The sequence below is a fragment of the Rhinolophus ferrumequinum genome, chromosome 4 (assembly GCF_004115265.2).
Source record: "Rhinolophus ferrumequinum isolate MPI-CBG mRhiFer1 chromosome 4, mRhiFer1_v1.p, whole genome shotgun sequence".
Lineage (NCBI taxonomy): Eukaryota > Metazoa > Chordata > Mammalia > Chiroptera > Rhinolophidae > Rhinolophus > Rhinolophus ferrumequinum.
The window spans coordinates 76,425,295-76,449,750 of NC_046287.1; the positions used below are offsets into that span (position 1 = coordinate 76,425,295).

The following is a 24,456-nucleotide window of genomic DNA, read 5'->3' on the forward strand; positions in this document are numbered from 1 at the left end:
CTACAGTCTCCTCCAATCTCCTGGGGTTGAAACAGAACAGAGAAGGAAATCTGAAATGTGTGAAGAAAGTGAGCTCCAACAGACATCTCCATGAAAGAGCATAGATTCAGCTACATGTATCAAATGTAGGCACTAAAAATTTTGCCACGTGATAGTAACAGCTAAGAGGTAGCTGGGTTGATGAAAAAAAACAGGCTGGTTTGATGATTGGACTCTGGATAAACAGAAGACAACAGCTCTCTTCCACATCCTAGTAAAACGGTGAATACTAACTGGAAGGTTCAGAGAGAGTGCACCCCTTTCATGATACCCTTCCTCAAATTAACAAGGATACCTTTATCAGATTCTACTCATTTACGCAAACAAATACCTTAAGGTAACAAATAGGTCATGAAATGCCATTAATTCATTTTGCTCAGATACCACCCAAAAGTTAAAAGGATTCTGATTGATTTAGATATTTGTTTTTATCCTAGGGGAGTGTTAAGTCAACTTCCTTTCCCAAACACTACAGATCTATTTAATGTACTTATCTACTTTTGAAGAATTTGGGGAAGATTGTAAGGGAGGAACTGTCAATTGAGATAGGTTCCTCCCCTATATTTATTTCTAAGGGAAAAAAGTCCCTTTAGATGTATTTGGCCTCTCATTTATTAGTTGACTCAACAAAGTAGAAGAAAATATTTCCATACATATTCCAGTTGAGGTCAGGATTAGCTCTCTATTATCAAATTGCAAATGATTTTCTAAAAAGACCTTCCCTGGAAAAAAGCAAGATGCTTTTACCTTAGATGAAAGTTTTCTAGTAGATCCAGTTATCCTTATGAGAACCTGCCTAACAAGCAGTTCAAGGTAGAGCAATTAAAGAGGTAAATTAGTTTGTTTAAAGAAGCACTAGTTATGTTTTTCTTGGAAAAATATTAGCAGCAATAGTTCACAGCATCTTGATATTGTGCTTTTGGAAAATACTTTGTCTTATACCTTTTTCTGTCTAATGCCCACGAAAAATTATTTGATACAGTTATGGGAGTATTAATTAAATGTAAACTTATCAATTACTCTTTACCTCTTATTATTATAAATCAAATGAGACTCAAATCCTGATCCTATTAAGTTGATTACATCTATATCACTTTTGGCATCAATTGGTAAACTTTTAAATTTCTACCAGGTCATAAGCAATGAGCTTATAAGGTACTATTGTGTTTTCAGCATACCTAATACTTGCAGAAAGATGTATGAGTTACTCAATAGAAAATAAGTATTTTAGCTACATTAATTCCTTTTTATATATAGTTTTGTTAACTCTAATACCTGCAAAGCTACATTCATTACAAAAGTATTACCTTGCTTTAGAATTAGACTTTTTTCCTCTAAAGTTGAAGCTTCACGTGTAACAATCTGTCTAGATTAAACCATGCTGCTTTCTCTTTTATCTGATGCTAACTGACGTGCTCTCCTCTTTGTGAAACTTTTAACTTCTCCAAATGTCTCTCCTTCCACCACGCTGCTCTGGATTAAAAGGTGGGGATAGCAAAATGTGTCCACCCCTTTGCAGTTGCTCAGGGCTCAACAGTAACCCCTCCAATGAGTTAGATTCCTGTAATACTTACAGACAGCATTTGGACGTCCCGCATGACTCACAGAGGGCCATTACTTTCAAAAACGGCTGGCAAATGGCCCGGCAAAATGCAGAGGTCTGGAGCAGCACTGAAGAAATGGTTTCCCCCAAAATCAAATCCCGTAGTTGTGATGACCTCCTAAACGATGACTGTGATAGCTTCCCTGACCCGAAAACCAAGTCAGAAAGTATGGGCTCTCTGTTATGCGAAGAGGACTCCAAGGAAAGCTGCCCCACACCGTGGGCTTCCACATTCATGCAGGAGGGCCGCGGTAATGGCAGATCAAGGCTTCGGCACAGGGCAGCCCACGACGCCCCAGGATTCCTAAAAATGTACAAGAAAATGCACCGCATTAACCGCAAAGATTTGATGAATCCAGAGGTGATTTGTTCCGTCAAGTCGAGAATAATGCAGTATGAAAAGGAGCAGCAACACAAAGGCCTGCTCCAGGGATGGAGCCAGTCCTCCACGGAGGAGGTGCCCAGGGACATGGTACCCACCCGCATTTCTGAATTTGAAAAGTTGATTCAAAAGTCAAAATCCATGCCAAATTTAGGAGATGAAATGTTATCGCCTGTAATCCCAGAACCACAACACAATGGTTTATGCCCCAAAAGGCGATTTTCCATTGAGTCTCTGCTGGAGGAAGAAAATCAGAGTAGACACCCTTCTCAGGTACAACGAAGCTACAAGTCTAAAACCCTGGTGCCCATTCATATTGAAGTTACCAGTGAGGAGCAACCGAGAACGCATATGGAGTTTTCTGATAGCGACCAAGATGGAGTGGTGTCCGACCACAGTGATTACATTCACGTGGAAGGATCATCCTTTTGCAGTGAGAGTGATTTTGATCACTTTTCTTTCACATCCTCTGAGAGTTTTTATGGATCCAGCCACCATCACCACCACCATCACCACCACCATCACCGGCACCTCATCAGCTCCTGCAAAGGCAGATGCCCAGCCTCTTATACTCGATTTACCACAATGTTGAAACACGAGAGAGCTAAACATGAAAATACTGAAGAGCCCAGAAGACAAGAAATGGACCCTGGACTTTCTAAACTTGCATTTCTAGTCAGTCCTGTGCCTTTCCGGAGGAAAAAAAATTCAACTCCCAAAAAACAGACTGAAAAGGCAAAATGTAAAACGTCTGTATTTGAGGCTCTGGACTCTGCCCTTAAAGACATCTGTGACCAAATTAAAGCAGAAAAGAGAAGGGGAAGTTTGCCAGACAACAGTATATTGCACCGTCTTATCAGTGAACTGCTGCCCGATATTCCTGAAAGGAATTCATCACTTAAAGCTCTAAAAAGGAGCCCCATGCACCAGCCTTTCCACCCACTGCCTCAAGATGGTGCTATTCATTGTCCATTGTACCCGAACGATTGTGGGAGAGTGCCCCACAGTGCCTCTTTCCAAGACATGGACACCAATAACAACAACTACCACCACCAAGACCACGAGCGTGCACTGAATCTCCAAGGTGGATGAACTTTTCTTTCTTTCTTCTTGTGGTTCAGATACCCACCCTCCAGCTCTTTCACTTTCCATTCCTTCATCTCATCATTCCTGAGCTGTGAGACCACTTGGTATCATTGTGTGTTATGAAGCAAATGCTTGTTGTGCAAACATGTCTTATTGAGTGATTCTCATTTGCCCTTGTGATATTTGGGCTTGAGATGTGGCTTAAAGTGATCATCAATTCACAAAAATTTACTCATTTAAAATCGAAAGGGAAAACCTTTTTGTAGCTTAATGTTATGGTTGAAACAATGGTTAAGTCACATTAAAATAAGAAATTAGACATTTTACTTTAAAAAGGTTTCAAGATAGAAACCATAATTGAGTTATCAGTATCCCTAAGAGATTGACAACTTTGCATTAGTTCTTTTTGTTGTTGTAAAATGAGTCAAAGCCAAAAGTTTAACAAATAACCTTTTCCTTGATTTTTATATTAACTTTGTAGTCATTCATTCAATAAATAATTTGCTCACATTCTATATGGAAAATACCATATGAAAACACTGAGGAAGCAAAACTGAAGTGTGTAATATTGTAATTGATGGATAATTAAAAGAGACTTAGAATTGTCTAATAACTTTCTCCATTTAAAGAACACAATGGGATAAAATTTTTGTGAATGAATCTTTAAGCTGTGTATATATGTATATATATAAAAAAGTCTCATTTCCATCATTCAGTGTATTCATTTTCTCTCCCTTTCCATTATGTAATTTATTTATTTTCTGTTTCTAACACAATTCTATATTGACATTTGAATTAGACCATTTAGGTTAAAAGTGACTCTTGACTCAGTTTTCACAGATGGATTGTCACCTTGAAGTGGCAACACAAGGACAAATAGCAATTCAGATGCAGAGGACTTTTTTTTTTTTTTTTAGGTTTACATACTGAAAAGAACAAGGTGTTTTGATATTTTCATACGATTCTTTTCATTAATTCTTAAGGTGCATCTGTTTACCATGTAAATTTTAAGAAGTTGGAATGAAAATTCCAGGCTGAAACTTGGATCATCAACAGAAAGTCTTCTATGCAGCACACATTGCAAAGTGTTTTGCATATATTATCTAATTAACACTGGCATAAACATAGATGATAGAAATCATTGTAAGCACTGTTTTACTGCTAAGGAAATTGAGACCCAGAGAGGACAGACAATAAATTTGACCAAGATCACGCAGAGAGAAGGTAGCAGGAACAGATTCAAACTTCTAATACTTAGGAATTTGTTGTACAGAATATAATCTCTATAGAAAAAAGAGACATGATTCAATTTTCACATGTAATATATGGCTCATAGTCATATATGTCATTAACAATGATAATTGTTAATTGTCATTGCGTACATTTGCTATTTTATTAGTATTTATCTTTGCTCCATTTATACTATGCATGCAAGACGCTTCAAAAGACAAATTCGAATTTTAAAAATCAATTTCTAAATTTGAAATTTTCACTGAGACATGTTAGAATCTAAATGTTTAATTTGCTTCCTTTTTCAGTTTTTCAAAATCCTAATTTAATCATCTCTCAATTTTATGTGTACATAGAATATATATTATTATTGAAACGTGATTTGAGGGGACTTTGAAATGCATTTAAAGGACAGCTTTGTATGTTAATAGAATATTTAGTTTCCAATTGTGCTTAACCCAAGTGAAAAATAGTTTATAGTCCATGGGTTAGTGAAAGTAATTTAAAATTTATGATTATGACAGGCTTTTGATCATAAAAATATATTAATTTAGAATAAAAAATATACTGCACATAATCTTCTAGCATTTATGAAAATAGCTGGATAGGTTTTACTGAAATATTTATGGCCATGTTATCTTGCTAAGCCTAAAGACTTTGGAGTTTACACCTCACAGGGAGTTAGACATTTATCCTTATCTTTCACTTAAGTGATACCCAACCTGCCGTAAGTAGACAATTCTTCCTTATAATCAAAGTAGTTAAAACTTTTAAACAGTGTTTTCTTTTTATGGATCGGCATTTTTCATTCCTTTACAGATGGATTTATTTTATTTTTAATGCTTCTTGTTATTCAACATAATTAAATTTATTAAAGAGATAAGCAAAATAATATATAAATTTTGACCCAGTTATACCAGTAAAATTTTATAACATAGACTACTGGAATACTTTTAGCCTCTAGCTACATTTCCACATATAAATGTGTATAAGATACCACTTTAGTGATATAGTTAGTGGTATAAGATACCACTAAAAGATCCTAATTTTGTAAAGTGGTATAAGATACCACTAAAAGATCCTAATTTTGCAATCATAATTTTGTAAAGTAATTATTTATACTTTGTATTAAGGGGAATAAAAACAATTCAATGTTTCATAAGCAATTTGGCAACTGATATGATACTATCTGTTTAGAAAATTTTTATCCCTTTGTTTTTTGGAATAAATATTTACTTTCTGATAAGCTAGTTGAGCACCAGGGAAGGCCAGAGACAAAGTATTAAGTCTTAAGATGACATCTTAAGACTCAATAAGTATTTTTAAATAGAGAGAGAGGAGAATGGACATGACCATAGTTCTGTCATCCTCATACTTTCTTTATTTTTCTCTTTCTTTTTCATTACTACATTCTTAAATTGTTGTTCCACAGAATGTTCGTTTCTCTAAATTGTGGCTATTCCCCATCTTCTATCGGCTTTATAATAGTAATTATAAATCGGAGGCAAAAAGAATAGAAATAGAAAATATTAAAAAGTCTTTTAGATGAAAAATCCTTGCAACTATGAGATGCTTATGCAGGATGCTGCTGTATAATTATATTAGCAATGCAACAATTATATTTATATATAGGATTATAATACTTCTGCAACCTCAGATATTTTTTCCTTTTGAAATGTTCTGTTTTTTTGTGTCTTACATCACAACTTTAGGATTACCTATGAGTTTTATACCCATGTTTTCCACTGTGGCGTCTCTCCCAAATTTTAGGTGAAAAATAGTTGCCGGCAGGGAAAATGGCTAAACAAGTCTGCTTTTAATAGGTGAATACTCACTCTGGCCTTGTCCTTTCCCATAGACCGTGAATCCCCTAGAAGTTACTCATCCACTTTAACTGACTTGGGGAGAAGTGCACCAAGGGAAAGAAGAGGAACTCCAGAAAAAGAGGTAGTTAGTTCAATTATCATTTGAGTCTTTTTCAACAACATCCTTGATAAAGCACTTGCCAGCCAAAGTTACATGCCAAACCAGGAAAGAACCCAGATTAAAAACATGAAAATGACAATGGAGAAACTAGAAACAGTGTTCCTTGGAGCCTGAGCAAAGGACTCGAGCTGTTTGCATTCTGACCCTAGCTGCAGATTTCCCCCTGTGGTGGCAGTGAGGCCCCTCTGCCTCTTGACCTCACACCCATGAATTAAGACTCTTTTAGTTATGGTCTAAAAGAGTCTTGAGCCGGGCCACCCTGTGGAGGAAGGAGGATAAAATTCCTGTACAAATTCCTGGCCCAGTGGTATAGGGGAGAGCCCGAGCTCAACTGTGTTGCAAATCGATACAAATTCTACATAAATAAGTTTTGCTGGCCTGTTTTCGTTGGAGAGAATCCCTGGAAACCACTGTCTCTGGAAACCACCGACCTCCTGGCTCTTTGTCCAAGGCCCTGAGCCAGGGCAGGAGCTCTGACTCCCACTGTCTTGGAGCCATGGAGATTTGATGGAAACTGAAGGCTGGTCTTGGACTGGCAGCCACTCCAGGAGTATCTCTACAGGTATCTGATACAGTCCTGTACCTGTGGAACCCCTAAAGAAGTCAAGAATGGTCCAGATTGTTTAGTTTACCAGAATCACAGAGAAAAAGAGTGGGGTGAGGAAATTACTGGGAAATTACTGGGGAAGAAAGAGCTGGAGTAGGTAGCTTATATGTGCCCCAGTCAAATCTGTGGGCCCCAGGGTTTAATGGGGGGCACATGTCACATCATGTCATGACTAAAAGATGAGCAGCTGGCTTACTGTGTGCTGAAGAATTCCTGAACCCTCCAGGGAATGCAAGATCATCAAGCCTATCCTTTGGCCACTAACTAGCCTCCCAGTGATAATTGGGCTAACATCTCTTTGCTATTATGTTAATAAGTGTTTAGTGAAAAGGATGTTGACTTCCTTCATGATTTTTCCCAACCCTTTTATTATGATTCAGAAAGAGTTGTGTCAATACATAAGACAGAGCAATTGACCCTCCACAATTATCCCAGGAAATGCCTTGGTTGCAGCCAAAATTATATCTAGATCAGAATCCTCTGCAAGCATTTTATTCCCCTATTATGGCATTCATCTGCCTTTGCTCCTAAGATGAAATATGATATTCAATTGTTATGGTGAATAACAATTCCTGCTATAAATATATTCCTGCTATAGCTTAAATATCTAAATGAAGAACTAATTAATGTATTCATAAATTGCATATAAAATTTACATTATATATGTTTAATCACTCCTTGAGGTTTCATTTCTGTTTAATTCACATGAAACGGCTTTCTTGTAGGAAATCCAAATTTTAAGTTAGTGCTAATTATTTACCTTCTTTTTCAGAAATTTCCTGCAAAGGCTGTTTACGATTTTAAGGCTCAGACATCTAAGTAAGTAAGATAAGTATTCATCATGTGATTTAAGTTGGCTTTAAATACTTCAGTAATACTTTTAAGAGATAAATATTGCTATGGGATGTGTCACAAATAATTCAGCAATCCACTCTAATTAAATGGTTCCTTCTGAATTAATTGGGATGTGGGTAATTTTATTTTCATTTTGAGTTTAGTTGAGAATCACTGAGTTTTAAATTACACTGAACATGTTAGAACACAATGAATTCAAAAGGATAGGAAAAACAAAAAAGAAATGAAGAATCTTTGTTCCTAGAATTTTCATGTCAAGAATTAAGTAAAAATAGTGTTGGGGAGTAATTAACACTATCTGGGAGAATTTGATACCATTTACTTGTCCAACTATATCAAGGATTGTTCGTGGGGTTGAAGACTAAAACTATGTACAAAGACTCCTGTACTAAAAATCTCCATGTCTCTACAAAATTAATAGATTCTCAGCAAAATAGATTCTCAACATCTTCTGATGTTGGTATTTTTCACACTCCTATGTTGCAATATTTTTTAAAACTTTTTTCTTTAGTAACTTGTTCATCAGATGGACATGTGTTTGAGGAAAGCTAGTACTAAGAAAATGAGTAGGCTTAAATGGGAGGGAGTCTTCCAGCTGTTTTGGCCCATGTGCTCAGACCTCATTTAAGAAACTTTAGTCTCCATCAGAATTCAAGATATTAAATTCATTGTAAATTGGCTTTAAATTACACTGTGTAGTGTAGACTCAATATATATAATAACTAAAATATTTGCTATGAATATTTGCATATGGTATGAATTCATAGTTACAGAATTTGTCTTTGGCAGAAGACATATAAAAAATAAAATCACTCAGAATTTGGTAAGGCTGCTGAGATAGGGAATAAACCAAATAAGAAAATGCCATTTAGAAATAAAGATGGTGAACATGGCTTAAATCTGATGTTAAAAAAAAAAAACAATCCTGAACAAAAACTTACATCATTTTTTGATTAGGTAAGTAACATCTGCTTTGTTTCTACTACACTTTGGTCCTCGCTACTATTCTTTAGATATGGTGTGACGATTTATACAGCGCATGTCGGTTTTATAAAATAATGTACAGAACACGTAAATTTCATTTTTCTCGTTGAGACAATCAAAAGCTTCCTTAAATATGTATGAAACCCTGAGGAATGACAGGATGTAAAAAGTAGGCAGGGTGTCTGCCCAAGGCTCACAAGGTTTTTGAGAAGCCTTAATTAAAAACAAGCTTTGAGAGAAAGATGATGTGCAATGCAGAGGGAGGGTGTTTGGGTGTTGACTGTGTCCCTGGATTTTGTTTGCTTGAATCCTAAGCCCTTCACCCACCCCAGGGTCATGTCCTCATCATGAATGCCCGGAGTTAGCAAAGGTTCAGGGAAACCCGCTCTTTCACATGCCTCCTATGGGAGTATAAATAGCACAGCCTTTCTGAAGGGTTGTCTACACCAACCACCCCATTTACAAAAGTCTTCGTAAACCAATTAAATCTAATTGTATAAATCTTAAAAGAAGTAGATTAAATAATCCCCCATGGGAGCCATCCCATAATTTTAGTAATAAAAAAATATTCTCCTCACACCATAAATAAGTTTATTGCAGCTTAATCACATCCTTTTTGTTCTTTTCTTGGGGATATAAAGAGCAGTCGTTCATCATCCCCAAAGTAGTTACTTATTTGACACAAAAATCAAGGTATGGACGACTCATGCAACTTGAAAAGGCTCACACATCCAGACAGCACTGAAAGTTACTGAAGGACTAGCCACATTTTTAAGTCATTTCAATTAATAACTGGATGTGAGTACTTTTCATGCCTAACATCTTATAAACAAGAGATGGATGTGTTTTAAATAAATATCTATTTTAAAAGCTATTTTTCTTTACCTAATACAAGAAAGTTAATTTTAAAAACTTAAGTAACTCACCAATCATCATGTCTATTGTTAAATAGGAAAAAGAGATAAAATGACATTTCCAAAGTTTGTCAATGGCCACTATTCAGTGTGTGTGGGGTGGGGTGGGGTGGGAGTGGTGGAGTGAACTTACCAAAATGGGACACCAAAATTCTACCTCTGAGATGAGAGAGACCCAATTTTTAAAACTGTTAAATGAGGCTACTATCCTTTATGTAGATGACTTCAAATTTTTAAATATAAGCTTTATAAACAGAAAAGATCTTTTTCATATTTAAAAGAAAAATAATTAGCTGTCTCTAATTTGCTTTTTTTTTTTAAGCTAAGCTTCTTAGTCTCATTTCCAGAAACAAAACATATCTGGCACAAAGAAAAGTGTTGGATTATAAACATTAAATGTTTTGTTTTCTATTGTTTGAATCAGGCACTGGCATAAAAGAAGGAAGTCCTGTATTTGAATGTGAGGCTGTGTGAATCTTCTTTGTCTTTAGGGTTACCAAAAATTTAACATACTCTCAATGTGAAGATTTCAGCCCTTCTAAATGTGTAATAATTCTTTTAATATGCAACGGTTATTTCAATTCTTTTACTCAATGAGAAATATTCTACTTCTGATATACACCTCTCTCCATTACATATTCCACACACAACAATGATCCAATTCAAGGTTCTGAACTAAACAATGCAGAAGATTCAGAGCAGGAAGGCAGATGTGTAGGAAAGTGGGGCTCTTGGGAAAAGAATGAAATAAGTGCTCTCCAATAAAACGTAACTGTGGACGCAAAATACCCCCCCAGACACAATCACCTGGATGATGAAGCCTTGAAAAACTGATGGAGTGAGGGTGAGGATTTAGGCATGGATTTTTTTTTTAATGAGTAATGGCTTTATCACTTACAATTAAATACCCAACCATATCTACTCTCTTCTTAGAAAGAACCAAAATGCCTTTTCATAGGGCCTTGAAAATATTTTTATTCTTTAATAAATAAGTAAATAAGTAAAGTCAACAGGCAATCTGTGCCTGTCTTTGTACTCAAAACATGTTTATCTTTGTGCCCCACTGAAAATTAGGAGTATATGATCTTTTCTGTTTCACACAATAAATTCCTAATCAAGATATTCTACTTCAATACCTGTCAACCAGCTTCAAGGATCCACAAATAAAAATTTTTCTGGTGTTGGTATTTCTGTGTTAAGGCTAAATGTTATTTATTTTCCTGTTGCCAGCTTTAGCATATGAAAAGGAGACAGAAACTAACTCACTAGCTCACTAGCTTCAGGACAGAATAAAAAACATCATTGCAGAACTAATCTATCTACCAAGCTTCACAACTTCTCTGCTATAAACTAATGTTTAGATAGAAATAGTCTTATCTCACCAATTAAATTTCATATTAATCTGCCCGTGATTTATATTAGACATGATGTTTATACTTGTTCTTTTTGAAATCATTTCTAAAGTTATAATGTTATAAACGAATTCTATGAATTTTCAAGGAATATTCTTATCCAACTGGGCTCAACAGATTTTTTTTTTTAATATTGGAAGTATAGTGTCTTAAGAATAATTGCTATACATTGAGGGGAAAAGAAATGTTTAAACATGTCTCTTCCAGGGAGTTGTCATTTAAGAAAGGAGATACTGTCTACATCCTCAGGAAAATTGATCAGAATTGGTACGAGGGAGAGTACCGTGGCAGAGTGGGCATTTTCCCAATTTCATACGTAGAGGTAAGTCCTTTCCTCTGACCTCTTCTGTGGTTGCTGTTTCTAAAGTCACCACAAGTCAAGAATCAATCATTGTTTTCCCTCCTAGAAACTCACACCTCCAGAAAAATCACAGCCCGCGAGACCACCTCCCCCAGCCCAGCCTGGAGAAATCGGAGAAGCTATAGCCAAATATAATTTCAATGCTGACACAAATGTGGAGCTATCGCTGAGAAAGGTAACCTGGCTGTTTGCTTCATTGGTGCATTTGAAATGCACCATTAGTGCAATGCACCATTGGTGCACTGGTGTATTGAAAGGCTGTGTATTTTCAAAACTAAAATAGGTTATCTTCTTCCTTAGACATTTTTGTGTTTTCCTATAAGGAAAGGACAAAAGACTCCCTAAGGCTGCCCTGAGCCACTGTTTCCTGCGGTTCCCTGGGTCCTTCCAGATGAAGTCCCCTGTGGGACACACTGCTTCTCGGAGAGACTTTCCCTCCGTGGTTGCACCTGGGAGGCCCCAGATATTCTCCAAGGGGTGCCTCAGACTGAATATCATGGAGTTATACATGTGGAAAGGCATCAAAAAGAAAAGTACTTGATCACACTTCAAAATATCGTTTTTCTGCTGCCTTGTTATTAATTTTTTTTTTTTAAGAGATGTCCCAATGCTTGCTTTTCTCTATCTTGGAATTAAGGCAAAGTCCTAAAGTAATGAAGATTACTGGGGAGCATTTTGAGGACCCATTTGTACAGTCCTGTTTCCTTATTGTCACTTTTGAGACAATAACATTGTTAACATCTGAGAATGATTAAATAAACTATTTTCATTGTTTGCTAAGCAAGCACATACATTTGTTTGAGGTAACCGCATGCCTGCACACAACACAGACCACACAGCAGTAATATGCAGGGGTTCTGGAACCACTCCTGCCTGTTAGTGAATGCTTAGCCAGGAGCAATGAAAGGTAATAACCGGAAATACCACTGTTTTTGTCCTGACAGAATCTCATCTCACTCTCCCGTTTCCATCCTAGTTCTGCATCACCAACTGATTCTCTTCTACCCTCCAAGCTGCAACACAACATTACATGGATTGTATCCACTTATGTTTCATACTTCCATCAGTGCTATTTATAGCTCAAGCAATAGCCTAGCAACAGCCTGACCTTGATGTATCACAGAAAAAAATCAGTGCAATTTTAAGATTTAGAGGGATTTCATTTTTCTTCAGAATATTCTGCTCAGTGTCAGTGGGACAGTCTATATAAAGCATTCAGCATTTTGGCAAAAAGAGAACTTTCACCTTGAGTACCATCTGAAAAAGGCCTCCCTACTGCACTCAAGTTTTGACTATGTGTCACCTCTACTTCCCTGTCAGGTGCAGCTGCCCAAACTTCCATATTATCTGCTGGATGCAGCTGCGGAGTTTTTACTTACTGTTTAATCACATCTTGCCTATTTATTTCTGGGCTACATGTGGGTTTGAGTTAAAGTTTAACCTGGGTTTTGTGGCATTGGCTGCAGGTAGCTGGAATAGTTAGTGACTGTAGAAAGTTCTATTATTGCAAAGGCCAAGGGTTCTATAAAAATATTTAATGACCACTATGGCATGGCCACCCACTAATCAGAATGGAGACTGGTGTTACACCATCTGAATGCAGACCAGGTGAATGTCAGCCATGTCCATAACGATGGATTATCTAGGGTGCTATCTTTGCCCCATCCCATTAGCTTCAACCTTTGTCACTAGTTAGCACATGTAGGTTAAAGAAGAAAAACGGTGTACCATTCAACTTCATCCCTCTAGAGATGGGTTTCTGCAACCCACTTCCAACACAACATCCCAGAGAGACGAGTTGCACTTTTCTGAAGCTCTTCCTACAGGTCGTTCCCTGAATCTGTCAGTGATAGGATGACGCTACTGTCATTGAGGTATTGCCCATCAAACTGTTCTGCTGTTTGAAATCACTTACACAAGTCATTTCACACGGTACAAGTATGAACATGTATAAGCCCATTCATGTTCACTAAGCATCGTTTAGCAAAGATTCTAACGTCATGAACAGATGATTAAATTGCTTGTATGTTGATAAGCTGTGATTTGTGAGCTCTGAGACTTGACTTGAATTCTCCTGTCTAACACAAACAAACAAACAACAAACTGGTGGTATGAAACTTTCCCAAATGGAAAACTATTGTTTATTAGAAAACATCAAGAGGGATATTTTTATGTTATCACGTCTTTATTTATAATGGATTTTCCTAATATTCATTACAGGGAGATAGAGTTATTCTTCTCAAAAGAGTTGATCAAAACTGGTATGAAGGTAAAATTTCGGGAACCAACAGACAAGGCATCTTCCCTGTTTCCTATGTAGAAGTTGTCAAGAGGAATACAACCAAAGGGGCCGAGGATTACCCTGACCCTCCAATACCCCACAGCTATTCAAGTGATAGAATTCACAGCTTAAGTTCAAATAAGGTAAGAAGACATTTAGCATATTAGTATAACATTTGGGAGCTTGAAGATAATAAGTGATTTTAGGGCGGTAGACTAGAACATCATGTTTATTACAGAGCAAAAGATTTACATGGTAGGTTTCCAAGTGTGAGTGCCATGTCGAGTCAATATAATTTGATTTTTCTTATGGGTGGTGGCATAAAGGTGTAATGCTTGATTTTTGAGAATTTCATTTTGAAGTTAAAATACTGAAAGAGAAAACATTCATATCATAAGACCCGATGTGATATATATCTGTATCTATACATAAATATATCTGCTTTCTGAAACTCAAATTTTTTGGAGCTTGATTTTTCTCTAAAGCTTGATTTTATTCATATAAGTGTATTTCACATGGATTACATATATATGTACATATGCATCTATAAATAGATTGATAAATCTCAAAATGGTTTATTTGTGTATTTCACATGGATTACATATATATGTACATATGCATCTATAAATAGATTGATAAATCTCAAAATGGTTTATTTCAATAATACATGGTCATTAGGTTGAAAAAATTCTATAAAAGTCTTGGGGGTTTTAATATAGAAAGAGATAGAATGAAATTGTTCAATTAAGGTCTGTAAGTCAGTTTGTTTATTAGCTTGAATGGAAATTTTCATTGGTTATTAGAAGTCCTCAAGCGTATTTTATTAGTTTTAGGATAATTATGTGCCAGTTCTATTCTCTCACTTGAGCTAGCAGCTAAAGATAATTATCTTTCTCAATGTCTAATCTAAAAGGAACTTTGCTTCCTGATCTGGTTAATTAATTACAAAAGGCTGTTCTCCTACTTTCTTTGCTCACAATGTGAATTTTTTTATTTTTCTGTTCGATTATAATATAGTGCGTTCTTTTTATGAGTGGTATTTAGAAATTTCTTTCTCCTTTTCATTAACCGCCAAGTAAAAACTTTAAATTACCAAGGAATTACTTTCAAAATATTGTACTTCCCAACATTTTAAAATTTTATTAAGTTGCATAATTTATTAATTATTCTAATAAATAATTAAGATCAAGGCTAGGACATAGGAAAATAAACCATCTAGAGCTAGCAAAATAACATTAACATATCAGACATTATAAAGTGTGCAGTCATTTCATGTCCCAATGCAAGCTCATTTCAAAATTGCATCCCAGTGACCTAAACTATTTCTTTAAAATGAGTCTTAGAAACATTTTACATAAGTAAACAATCTAGGAATCTACTATTTTAAGACAAGCAAAGACTAGGCATTGTATTTATTCTACTTCTCTTTGAAGACTGGGTTTCAGGTATGGGGTAATTACTCTCAATATTTTTATCACTGGATAATGAAATGATTTGGTACTATCCAAGTTTGTTAGCTTGGTTATAAGTTTTCCAGAATCTTCTTCAATATATTTACTTTACTACCAGAGCTTAGTATTTAGAGACCAACATTCTTTCTCCAGTAGTTCCTACTGATAAATGAAAAGATAAGAATCTCCATCCATATATTTGAGCTTATCCACGGTTCAGTCATCTTAAAAGAACTACCAGATAAATTTCAAAGCAACTATACCTTCAAATAAAATTTTATAAGAAAGAATAAGCATGGATCTACAAAGTCTTATTTAACAGTTAAGAACTTCTTCCATAATGTCCTAATTAACATTGGTAATGTAACATTTTAGATCGCAGTATTTTAATCTATTGTCTTGAATATGATTTAAATTTTTTTTCAGTTTCCTAATTTTTTCCTTGAAAATCAGACTTTACATTTTATAAATAGAGAAATGTACAAATGTCACTAATAACTAATTAGTGTTTTACTCTCATTGCTGGAAAAAAAATATATTGAAAAGTTTATATCCATAATTTGAAAAAAAACAACACTTAATGGTTTTATTCCAACTGGCAATCTATGCTATGATGCCATTGGCTTAATGAAGGAAACTTCTCAGTATTATTGAACTCCATCATTTTCAGAAAAAGAACTATAATGTACTTCTAAATGATGACATCCAAAATACATCAATGTTATATATCTTATTTTCTAACTGATATTTGCAAATAAAGGAACACATTAAGTGATTGATGAGAATCACCCTTTGGCACCCTCAAATCACATTTGGTCACATACAATATTTTAGGAGAGACTCAACTCAGATAATATTTCTGATTTTCTGCTTTTAGTGCAGTAGAATTCAATTCTAATGCTTTGGGAAGAAAAGATAAATATATGATTTTTGTATCATAAATGTATTTTTGTGATATAGGTATCCTAGGATACTTAATTTGACTTTCAGTAGAAACAAGTCCATTGTAAAGCAAAGCACTTTGAACCTGTTAACATATATTAACAGGGATTGTGGTGGTAATGACATGGAGTAATAACAGTGATGGAGTAGTAGTGATAACAATGGAATTTAAAGATTTTTGTTTTTCATCTACATAATATTTTTGTCCATGAGAGAGTGAAAGTGGGAAGTCATAAGCTTGGATTATTACATATGTCACAGACTTTCAAAATTTATTGTGTTGCACAATAAAAGCATAAAATTGAATTCTGGCCAATAAAGAAACTTCTCTAAACTATCAAATGAGACTTAGGCCCCTTCTACCTAATTAAAAATTAAATATCTACAGGACTTGCTAAGAGAGTCTATCTATCCAGTAACAGATTATATGTATAGTAATCACTGTATATCAGGCGCTAAAGAGCCTTTATTCCTGAATCTTCTGTTAAGATGCTCACATAAGTTGTGTGACACTTGGTCTCATTTATCCTACCTCATGATGCCATGACATCATATTTCCTTTTTTAAAAAGAAAAACAAAAAACAACTGAATTAATGCTGTAATACCCCATTCCTATTACAGGACGCAGCAGTCGAAAGTTAAATGGGGGACGTACTGTGCACTGGTACATATTAATGCCCTAGGACCAAGAGTGCTGAGTGCATGAGTGAAGTCTCACCCTAAACAAACAACTAGAGAGTACAGCTCCAGAAATCTTCCTTGAACATTTCTTCTTTCCACATCCAAATCGTCTACCTAGAAAGAACTAAAGGAAAATGTCATCCACCAGCCTCTCCCAGGTCTTCATATGTATAGCATGTACCAGTCTTTGTAGTCCAGCAACAATAGATACATGTATTAGAATGTTACCAGGCAGCATTTCTACAACTACTTTTAGTGAATTTACATAAAAATTATGTTTTGTTCAATAGATCCAGAATATAGTGATAATTTTAAGATATACAGAAGTATATTTTTACTTCAGGAGATTAAGCTTCATAAATTACACATCCACAGGTTTACATAAAATGTCAAGCTTTCGAGAGAGAATGGGAGTCCTAGCCAAAGGTGCTCCCATTGACATCAAACGCTCCCTTTCTGTGTAATTATTTAGTTTGGATTTTTGTTTTTTAACTTTGAGGTAGTTGTTAATGGAAGTTCAGCTTCGTTCTGATCATGGGTTCTGTTCTTGAAATATATTTTTCAGAACTTATTCATTTAGAAATGTGTTCATGTAAAATGATGTAGAAAGATTTATGCCATGTTATCATCACCTTGCAAACATCAATGAGAAAATTATGAAAGTTCAAATGATTTGTCACTGCTACCGGAAGAAAGAACACTAAACAAATTCAAGGAGTAAAACAAGGTTAAATTATTGGTTTTCATTCTACATTGACATTATGTCAGTCATTTCTACTACTAAGTCAATATCTGGACACTTTAAGTTTGAAAGAGGTAGTCTATTCAATTAAATCTTTTAAATTTTGCTGTCTGTCCTCATGATTTCCATGACAGCACTATTTTGTTATTTGACATATAAGTTCTCTTTCAAAGACTAGGAGAGTTTCATTTGTTAGATAATTTTCTGATTAATATACTCATGATTTTATGTATTTAAATTCAGCAAACTGTCTTCAGACCTAGACCACAGCATAAAATACTTTTTACATTCACTACCATACCTTTCCTGTATTTCTCTGTCTCTGTGTTTTGATGCATTATTATCATTTTCTTGTTTTTTGTTTTTTGTTTTTTTACTTCATAATCCTTGCTCATTTCTAAGTTGACTTTCAGTGAACCAGCCCCTCCTCTCATGCACAAAGCTTCATGTGGCCCAGATAAAAGAGCTGTCCAAGGAATCACCCAGGGGTGGATGTCCCCGACAGACAAGTGTCCGCTGGCAAACCCTTTGACACCAACACCACCTCCTTTTCTGGACAACTTCTTGGATGAATTAGAGAAGCTTGGTGCTTTAATCTTATCAGCTGACCAAGCCAAACCAAATAACCTAGATGAGATCACCCTTGAAATTAAAGAAGAACCCCCAATTCTCCTCCCATTGCCCGCAGCATCTGTACCTGCCAAATCACCTTCCTCTCAACCACCTTTTCCTCTATCGGGGGTGACCTCAACTACAGTGCAGCCTTATGAAGCAACACCATGCCAGGATCCCAGAAAGACAACTCAAAACAAGTGTGCTGATTTGACAAAAATGAGAAAAGGCTTTGCAGGTCCTGAAAAAGTACTTGAAGTCCTAGGTGATAAATTTGTGGCCTCTGCACACACTAATGTGGGTCCCTTGCCCCAAACCCTCCCTGTCATTGGAGAGGAAGATGAGGAAATCTGTGAGGGGGTTATGTCAGGTATCCCAAAAGGGCCAGAATCTCAAGAAGCAGATGCTTTGTGGTGTGGCCATGATGGCACAGAGAGGACACCAAGCCTGCACATTGAAGAGGAGGAAGAGGAGAGGAAACCTAACGGATTAAAATATGCAGTAGCCACCCCCACAGATCCTAGAACTCCTAAGGAAGACAGCAGTGCAGCTAAAACCAGTAATGAGGTATTTTAATTTTACCTAATTCCTGAAGAACTAACCCTGAAGAACTTACTCTGATTGGCTATTACAGTTAATCATATTAATAAACATCAATTTTGACATTGCTTTAGAAAGTTACCTTATAAAAAATACAAGCATTTATAAGTAGGGCGGTGGACTTATAAAACTGTATGGAAACACACCAAATTTTAATAAGATGATGTAAATGTACAACGTAAGTCCATTATTTATTTACAACTATAAATTCATATTTAAAGTTTGTGTAATTTATAGGTCTTTCTAATTTTCCAAGATTGATAATGATAGCTAGCTAGTAGCTGAGCTCTTACTGAGTGTCAGACATAATTCTAAAAACTCTACATCTTTACTTTTCAGAAGGTGGGTTATTATTATCGCCACTGTAGAGATAAAGATATATTAGTCCAATTCCAGGATGCGAAAACTATATACCATATCTTTGATATAATGGCCGTTTTAAAAGGAAGGATGGAAGGAAGGAAAGAAGGAAGGAAGGAGGGAGAGAAGGAAGGAAGGAAGAAAGGAAGGAAGAAAAGAAGGAAGGAAGGAAGGAAAAAAGGAAGGAAGGAAAAGAAAAGAAAAATAGTACTCTGGTTCCTTATCAATTCTTTCTGAAGAGGTAATTTTATTCAAATTGGTGACTACTTAAGGATTGGGTCCTGCATTTTTCATCTTAAAGACAGAGAACCTTGAGCAATGATTTTAGTCAATAAAGAGGGGAAATACTCTGAATCTCTAGCTTGTCAAGTTCTAGCTTTTAAAAAAAAGAAAAACTTGATATCTCAACATGTAATCTATGAATTAAAAAGAAAATATGATTACTGGCAAATACTGAGATTATGAAACAAAAAGAATGATTCATATTATGCCACTACGCAAGTCCCTTTCCCCTATGGGTCCTCTATTTAAAATTTCTAAAAATGAAAATCATTTTCTAAACCCCATAATTTCCTGTTAAGATCTTACCATTAATAAATGTAGAAGCACTTGGCTTATATGGGGTCTTCTTGCGCTTAAATAATGGTCCGTGGTCATAAGGCCCCCAGACGGTCACAAAACCCTGAGGCTTGACTGTTCCTCAACCAGGAGAGAAAATGTCACCTGGCCATACCTGCATTTGTATAAACACATTACTTAATAATAGAGATCACTCGCTGCAGTAAGTAAGCATAACTCTAAGCCAGTAACTTAAATAACTAACTGTCTTATCAATTTAATTGATTTTTAAGATATGAGTAGATGTGGAGCTTGGTTCCCAGCAACTGCTACCTGCCTGTAGACTATGGGGGTTCTTACCCCAGCCACCCACAGCAGAAGAATTAAACTGATCATAACCACTGGAAATCTTGAATGAAATTCAAAAGAAAACATTAGTGCTTTTAAAACAAGACTTTATCATAAGTATCTCTTACTAGGGGACTAGTTAACTTTAAAATTATTTACACTGGGGGGATATTTAAGGCCGTGTAACCTCATTCTGGACACAAGCATAATCTCATCTTGTCTTTTCCTCAATATTTAAGCCACCATCATTTTCTTCGGGAGATCGAACGTGTACACCTTTTCCCAGATGCCTCCTTTCTTCCCCTCCCTTTCATTCTCCTTTGGCCTCTGCCTCTGACCTGGTCTCTACACTTTCTCAGCCTACCCAGTCCTACTCACCTCCTCTCCTCCCTAAATACTCTTATCAAAAGGAGATAAGTTCACCAAAAGTAAAGGTAACTGCATCTTGAGTGTGGTTTATTGCATGTTGGAAATGAACTTAATTGATTAGATGTATATGTTTAGGCTTGTGCCATCTTATAAGATCTCAAAAGTCATGTAAAGACAGATTGCTAACTTTTAACATCATCAGCATGGCCTCTATCCAAAAAGCTAAAAGATGTATGTGCATAGCAGCTATTCCCATATTGAGGAGAAAAACAAACTAAAATTTATATAAGAATAAAAAGCAACCATTAGGTTTTTCTTTTTTTTTAAGTTGAGGGTTAGCAGGAGAACCATCTGATTCAAAGGTGTCAGCATGTGCCTGTCATCCTGTCATTTCTTAGTGGGCTCACTGCCTCCTGTGGGGAATTCTCTCCCATCAGGCAGCAAGATCAGCAGAGCCTGAGGACGCTCTTTGCAATCGACTGTCTTGACCCTTGTTCTCCCACAAAACTGAAGTAAATTAATGAGGATGCAGGAACAAGCTGCTTTTGTAACAGTTCACAAAGCGTCTTATCTCTGAGACTGGCAGCCTGGCAACTCCCCCTAAGGACATAATTTTAAAAGACTTTTAACAAAATGAATGACTGGCCTTGGAAAAAGATTTAATGGCAATCACAGCATGAAATCAATCCATCACGGAAAAGTTTGCTTCTGTGATCAGAATAATCCAAAATCTTTTCTTTTAGACAAAAGGTGATAGACTTCAAATGATAACCCAGTCTCACATTCAATCTTCAGAACTTGAAATGAGAGCCTCTGCAGAGAAGTGAAGAAGTGAAGGCTCTGGTAGAGTCAAGTTTCTGTTCTAGGAAGAACCAACGCCTGAGACAACCTTCTAAACCCCCATCATGAAATCCATCCAACAAAATTGTCTGTCTATGTGAATTTATCTTACCTATGAAAGGAAAAATGTTTGAGACAATGGAATGCTTTAAGAGTAATTGCTCTTTGCCCTTTGAGGTTTTACCTTAGCTGGCAGGAAATAACTAGGAAAATTTTGTAATAATAATAATACTTTACATAATGTCTAAGACGAAGAATTTGCTTTTCCCCCTCTTTCTATGGTTTTCTTTTTAAGGCCAAACTATGTATTCCTTACCCTTCCCTACTTGTTCTCGAGCCTTTAAACTTCATCAATAAGTGGAAACGTAACTTTAGAAATCAGCGTTCTTTAATTTAGAGAAATGGAGGACTGACCATTGTGGTATCCAGGACAAAACCAGGATTTAGACAGGTTTATTCTCCTGCAAGACCCAAACTCATTTCACACATACATTAAGTTGCAGTTGTTTGCAGAATGATACAAAAGAATGGAGTTATCCACAATGGTGATGTTTTAAAAGAATACTTTAGTAACAGCATCAAATAACTAACTCCAGAAACCTGAAGTTGTTTTTTCAATATTTTATCTCATCTTTGAGAGCAAGTGTTAATTTTTAACTCCCCAGTGAGTTTTTTGAAACCTTATAAATCAAATCTATCATTTTATTCATAGAGAGAATATAAGTTGACTGAAGTTATTTGTGCTTGTAAATATAAATACAAATTGAATCAGCTACACATTTTAGACCATTATTACAATTTAGCCCCACATCCAACACAGTAACAAGCTGTGCTCCACTGAATCCTTTAAGACTTCCTATTTCTTCCATTTCAAGAATGTTAGAAGTTACGTTCATTACAGTGACAGTAACCTAGCACTAAAAGCAAAGAGAAAATAAAATTTTAATGATGTTTTAATAGGCATAGTATAGTATGCATAACATCATTAGAATTTTATCAACCCCTATCAACCATTATTTTACTTAAATCTTCCATAAAAGTAAAATTTACCACCATTTTATAAATGACAGACTGAAAGGTACATATAAATTACGAGTTTGATATATAAATCAGAATCCAGTATTTTCTCAAGTATTTTGAGGATTTTGTTTAAATAATGGTTTTTTCATAATAAAAATTATTACCATCCTCCACTCTTCTATAAGCTGAGCTTCCACTTCCATCTAAGGGAATAGTTTGTAAGAGACTTAGAGCATGTGGACTCAAGTTCCAATGCAAGCTCTTTACAAGGAGATAGAAAGACTCTTTGGTTTCTTCTTAGAAACTCAGCTATTGTGTAGTCGTGTAAGGAAGTCTCCTCACCCTAAAGCCATCCCATCAGAATGTGAACCCCTTGAGCACAGTTTCCAATATGAAAATAAGCCCCGATTCTTCCTAGTATGTTAAAATGACCTTTCCAGCTGTTTAGCCACAACATTCCAACAGCTAAATGGTATTTTTTTCCTATGAGCCCCGATGTTTACAGACAATCTCCCCTGTATTACGCAAGATTGAAGCAGCTGTAGTGCCAGAAAACTCAAAATAATTATAGCTTAAAACAATATAGAAGTATATTTCTCCTATGCATAAATATAAGGCATCCAGGGCTGGTATGGGGCTCCAGAGTCATCAGAGAACCCAGGAGATTCCATTTTATTTTGGCACATTACCATCCTCAATGAGAAGCTTCCACTGCACGCTCCAAAGTGGCTGCACCAGCTCCAGCAGTCTCTTCCTCATTCCAGCCAGCAGGAAGGAGAAAAGAGAAGGGAGCTTATCCCTTCTCTCTTGCTGGCCACTTCCCAGAAATTGCACATAATCTATCTATCAAGACTTATCACATGAGCACCTCTAGAGACAAGGAATGTTGGGAGATAGACTTTATTCAGAATGGTTATGTGCCTACCTAACATGCACGTTTCCATTACTGAGGACAAAGAGAATAGATATTGGAGATCATCAAGCCTTCTCTGCCACAACCCTAAAAGAAAAATGTCTAACACATTTCATCTCCAGGGACTGGAGATTTGAGGTTAATCGTTACAAATTATGAAAATTTTCTAACTAAGAGTTGAGAAAACCACATGCTTTTATTTAAAACTCCTTTAATCCTGCTGAAGTTCTTGAAATAAGCCAAATCAAATACCAGACAATACATTGCTAGATTTTTGTCCACTATTAGAAAGAAAATAAAGCATAGTCACACACAAGAAAGGTTAGCTTACTCACTGTCATATTAAAAATCTTATTTTGTAAGATTACCAAAATACTCACACGGTGCTTGGAGTTAGGACAGTATTCAGTATTTAATTATATTCCATCATTTTCCCCAGTAAAGCATATTTTCTTCTAATGTGTTTTGTTAGAAAACTTTCCCCAAACAAATGATTGACATTTTCTATGAAATTTGCTGGCTATTAAATGAAATGTCCCTCTATCTTACCTTGCATCTATTCAAATAAGCACAAAGAAAACAGGTCAGATCTGAGGGTGTCTTGAACCCAGTTGTTAAGCATTCTATTACAGATATGTTTTCTTCTATGTGTTCTTTGCCATCTACATTGCATCCAAACATCTTCTCTGTGCCAACTTCCCTCTGTAAATTTTTCTCTGCTCTGCCTGTGACTTCCGGATTAAAGCAGAAGCGCTGCCTGTGGTGTGAAAAGTATGGGCATCTGGAAGAGCTGTCTGCAGACTGTTACACCCTTCCTGCTCTGCTATCACTCAGGAGTTTGGCATGCTGAGTGTGCATGAAAAAACAAAACAGGAAGCTCCTCCTGAAGGCTGTAGAATGAGGATGAGAACTAACTAACTTCTTATGGCTTTTCTAGGCTGACTTAAAAAGCGAGATATTTGTCTTGGGTAAGCCTCCACGTAGCCCAGTGATGTCTAGGAGATCCTGCAGCTCACCTGTCAGAGGGCTCAACGGTTCCCACAGGGTAGGGACGGAACACCCTGCCTTGAGCCAGGTACCCTGGCCACACACATCCCCTTCAGTGGGCTGGCTCTTCCTTACTTGTCCTTGCTGTGCTTTGCCAAGCAAGTAGAGCAGATGTACCCTTGAGATGAAATGACCAACAGATGATGAGCTGTGAAATTAGATCCACACAAAACTCCTACCCTAAATGTTTGTATAATGTGCTTTCCTATCTGTGTGTGAATAAGCTGGCCCA

The 24,456-nt window shown here is 36.1% G+C and overlaps 2 protein-coding genes across 31 annotated transcripts in view; both read left to right on the top strand.

The window, feature by feature from the left end:
- SORBS2 (sorbin and SH3 domain containing 2) overlaps window positions 1-24,456 on the top strand; it is a 312,931-nt gene that overhangs the window by 275,059 nt on the left and 13,416 nt on the right. For 22 of the 30 annotated variants that reach the window (XM_033103959.1, XM_033103958.1, XM_033103960.1 and 19 more), the window contains 6 exons: window positions 1,525-3,108; window positions 6,199-6,287; window positions 7,706-7,752; window positions 11,306-11,420; window positions 11,506-11,634; window positions 13,680-13,883. In XM_033103959.1, coding sequence (XP_032959850.1) covers window positions 1,525-3,108; window positions 6,199-6,287; window positions 7,706-7,752; window positions 11,306-11,420; window positions 11,506-11,634; window positions 13,680-13,883 — 2,168 coding nt within the window. The remainder of the gene's footprint in view (window positions 1-1,524; window positions 3,109-6,198; window positions 6,288-7,705; window positions 7,753-11,305; window positions 11,421-11,505; window positions 11,635-13,679; window positions 13,884-24,456) is intronic. The other 8 variants (XM_033103985.1, XM_033103987.1, XM_033103983.1 and 5 more) reach the window with 1 other exon arrangement.
- Window positions 17,796-22,288, top strand: LOC117021143 (uncharacterized). Its single transcript, XM_033103989.1, has 2 exons — window positions 17,796-18,736; window positions 20,275-22,288. Exons 1-2 carry the CDS (start codon window positions 17,990-17,992, stop codon window positions 20,482-20,484), a joined length of 957 nt encoding a protein of 318 aa, XP_032959880.1. The 5' UTR covers window positions 17,796-17,989; the 3' UTR covers window positions 20,485-22,288.

Excerpts from the sequence above, each read along its gene's own strand:
- LOC117021143 (XM_033103989.1), top strand. The coding sequence starts at position 17,990 with ATGCACAAAGCTTCATGTGGCCCAGATAAAAGAGCTGTCCAAGGAATC. Across the intron at positions 18,737-20,274 it reads CAGCTAAAACCAGTAATGAG|CCACCATCATTTTCTTCGGG; the intron begins GTATTTTAATTT and ends TCAATATTTAAG.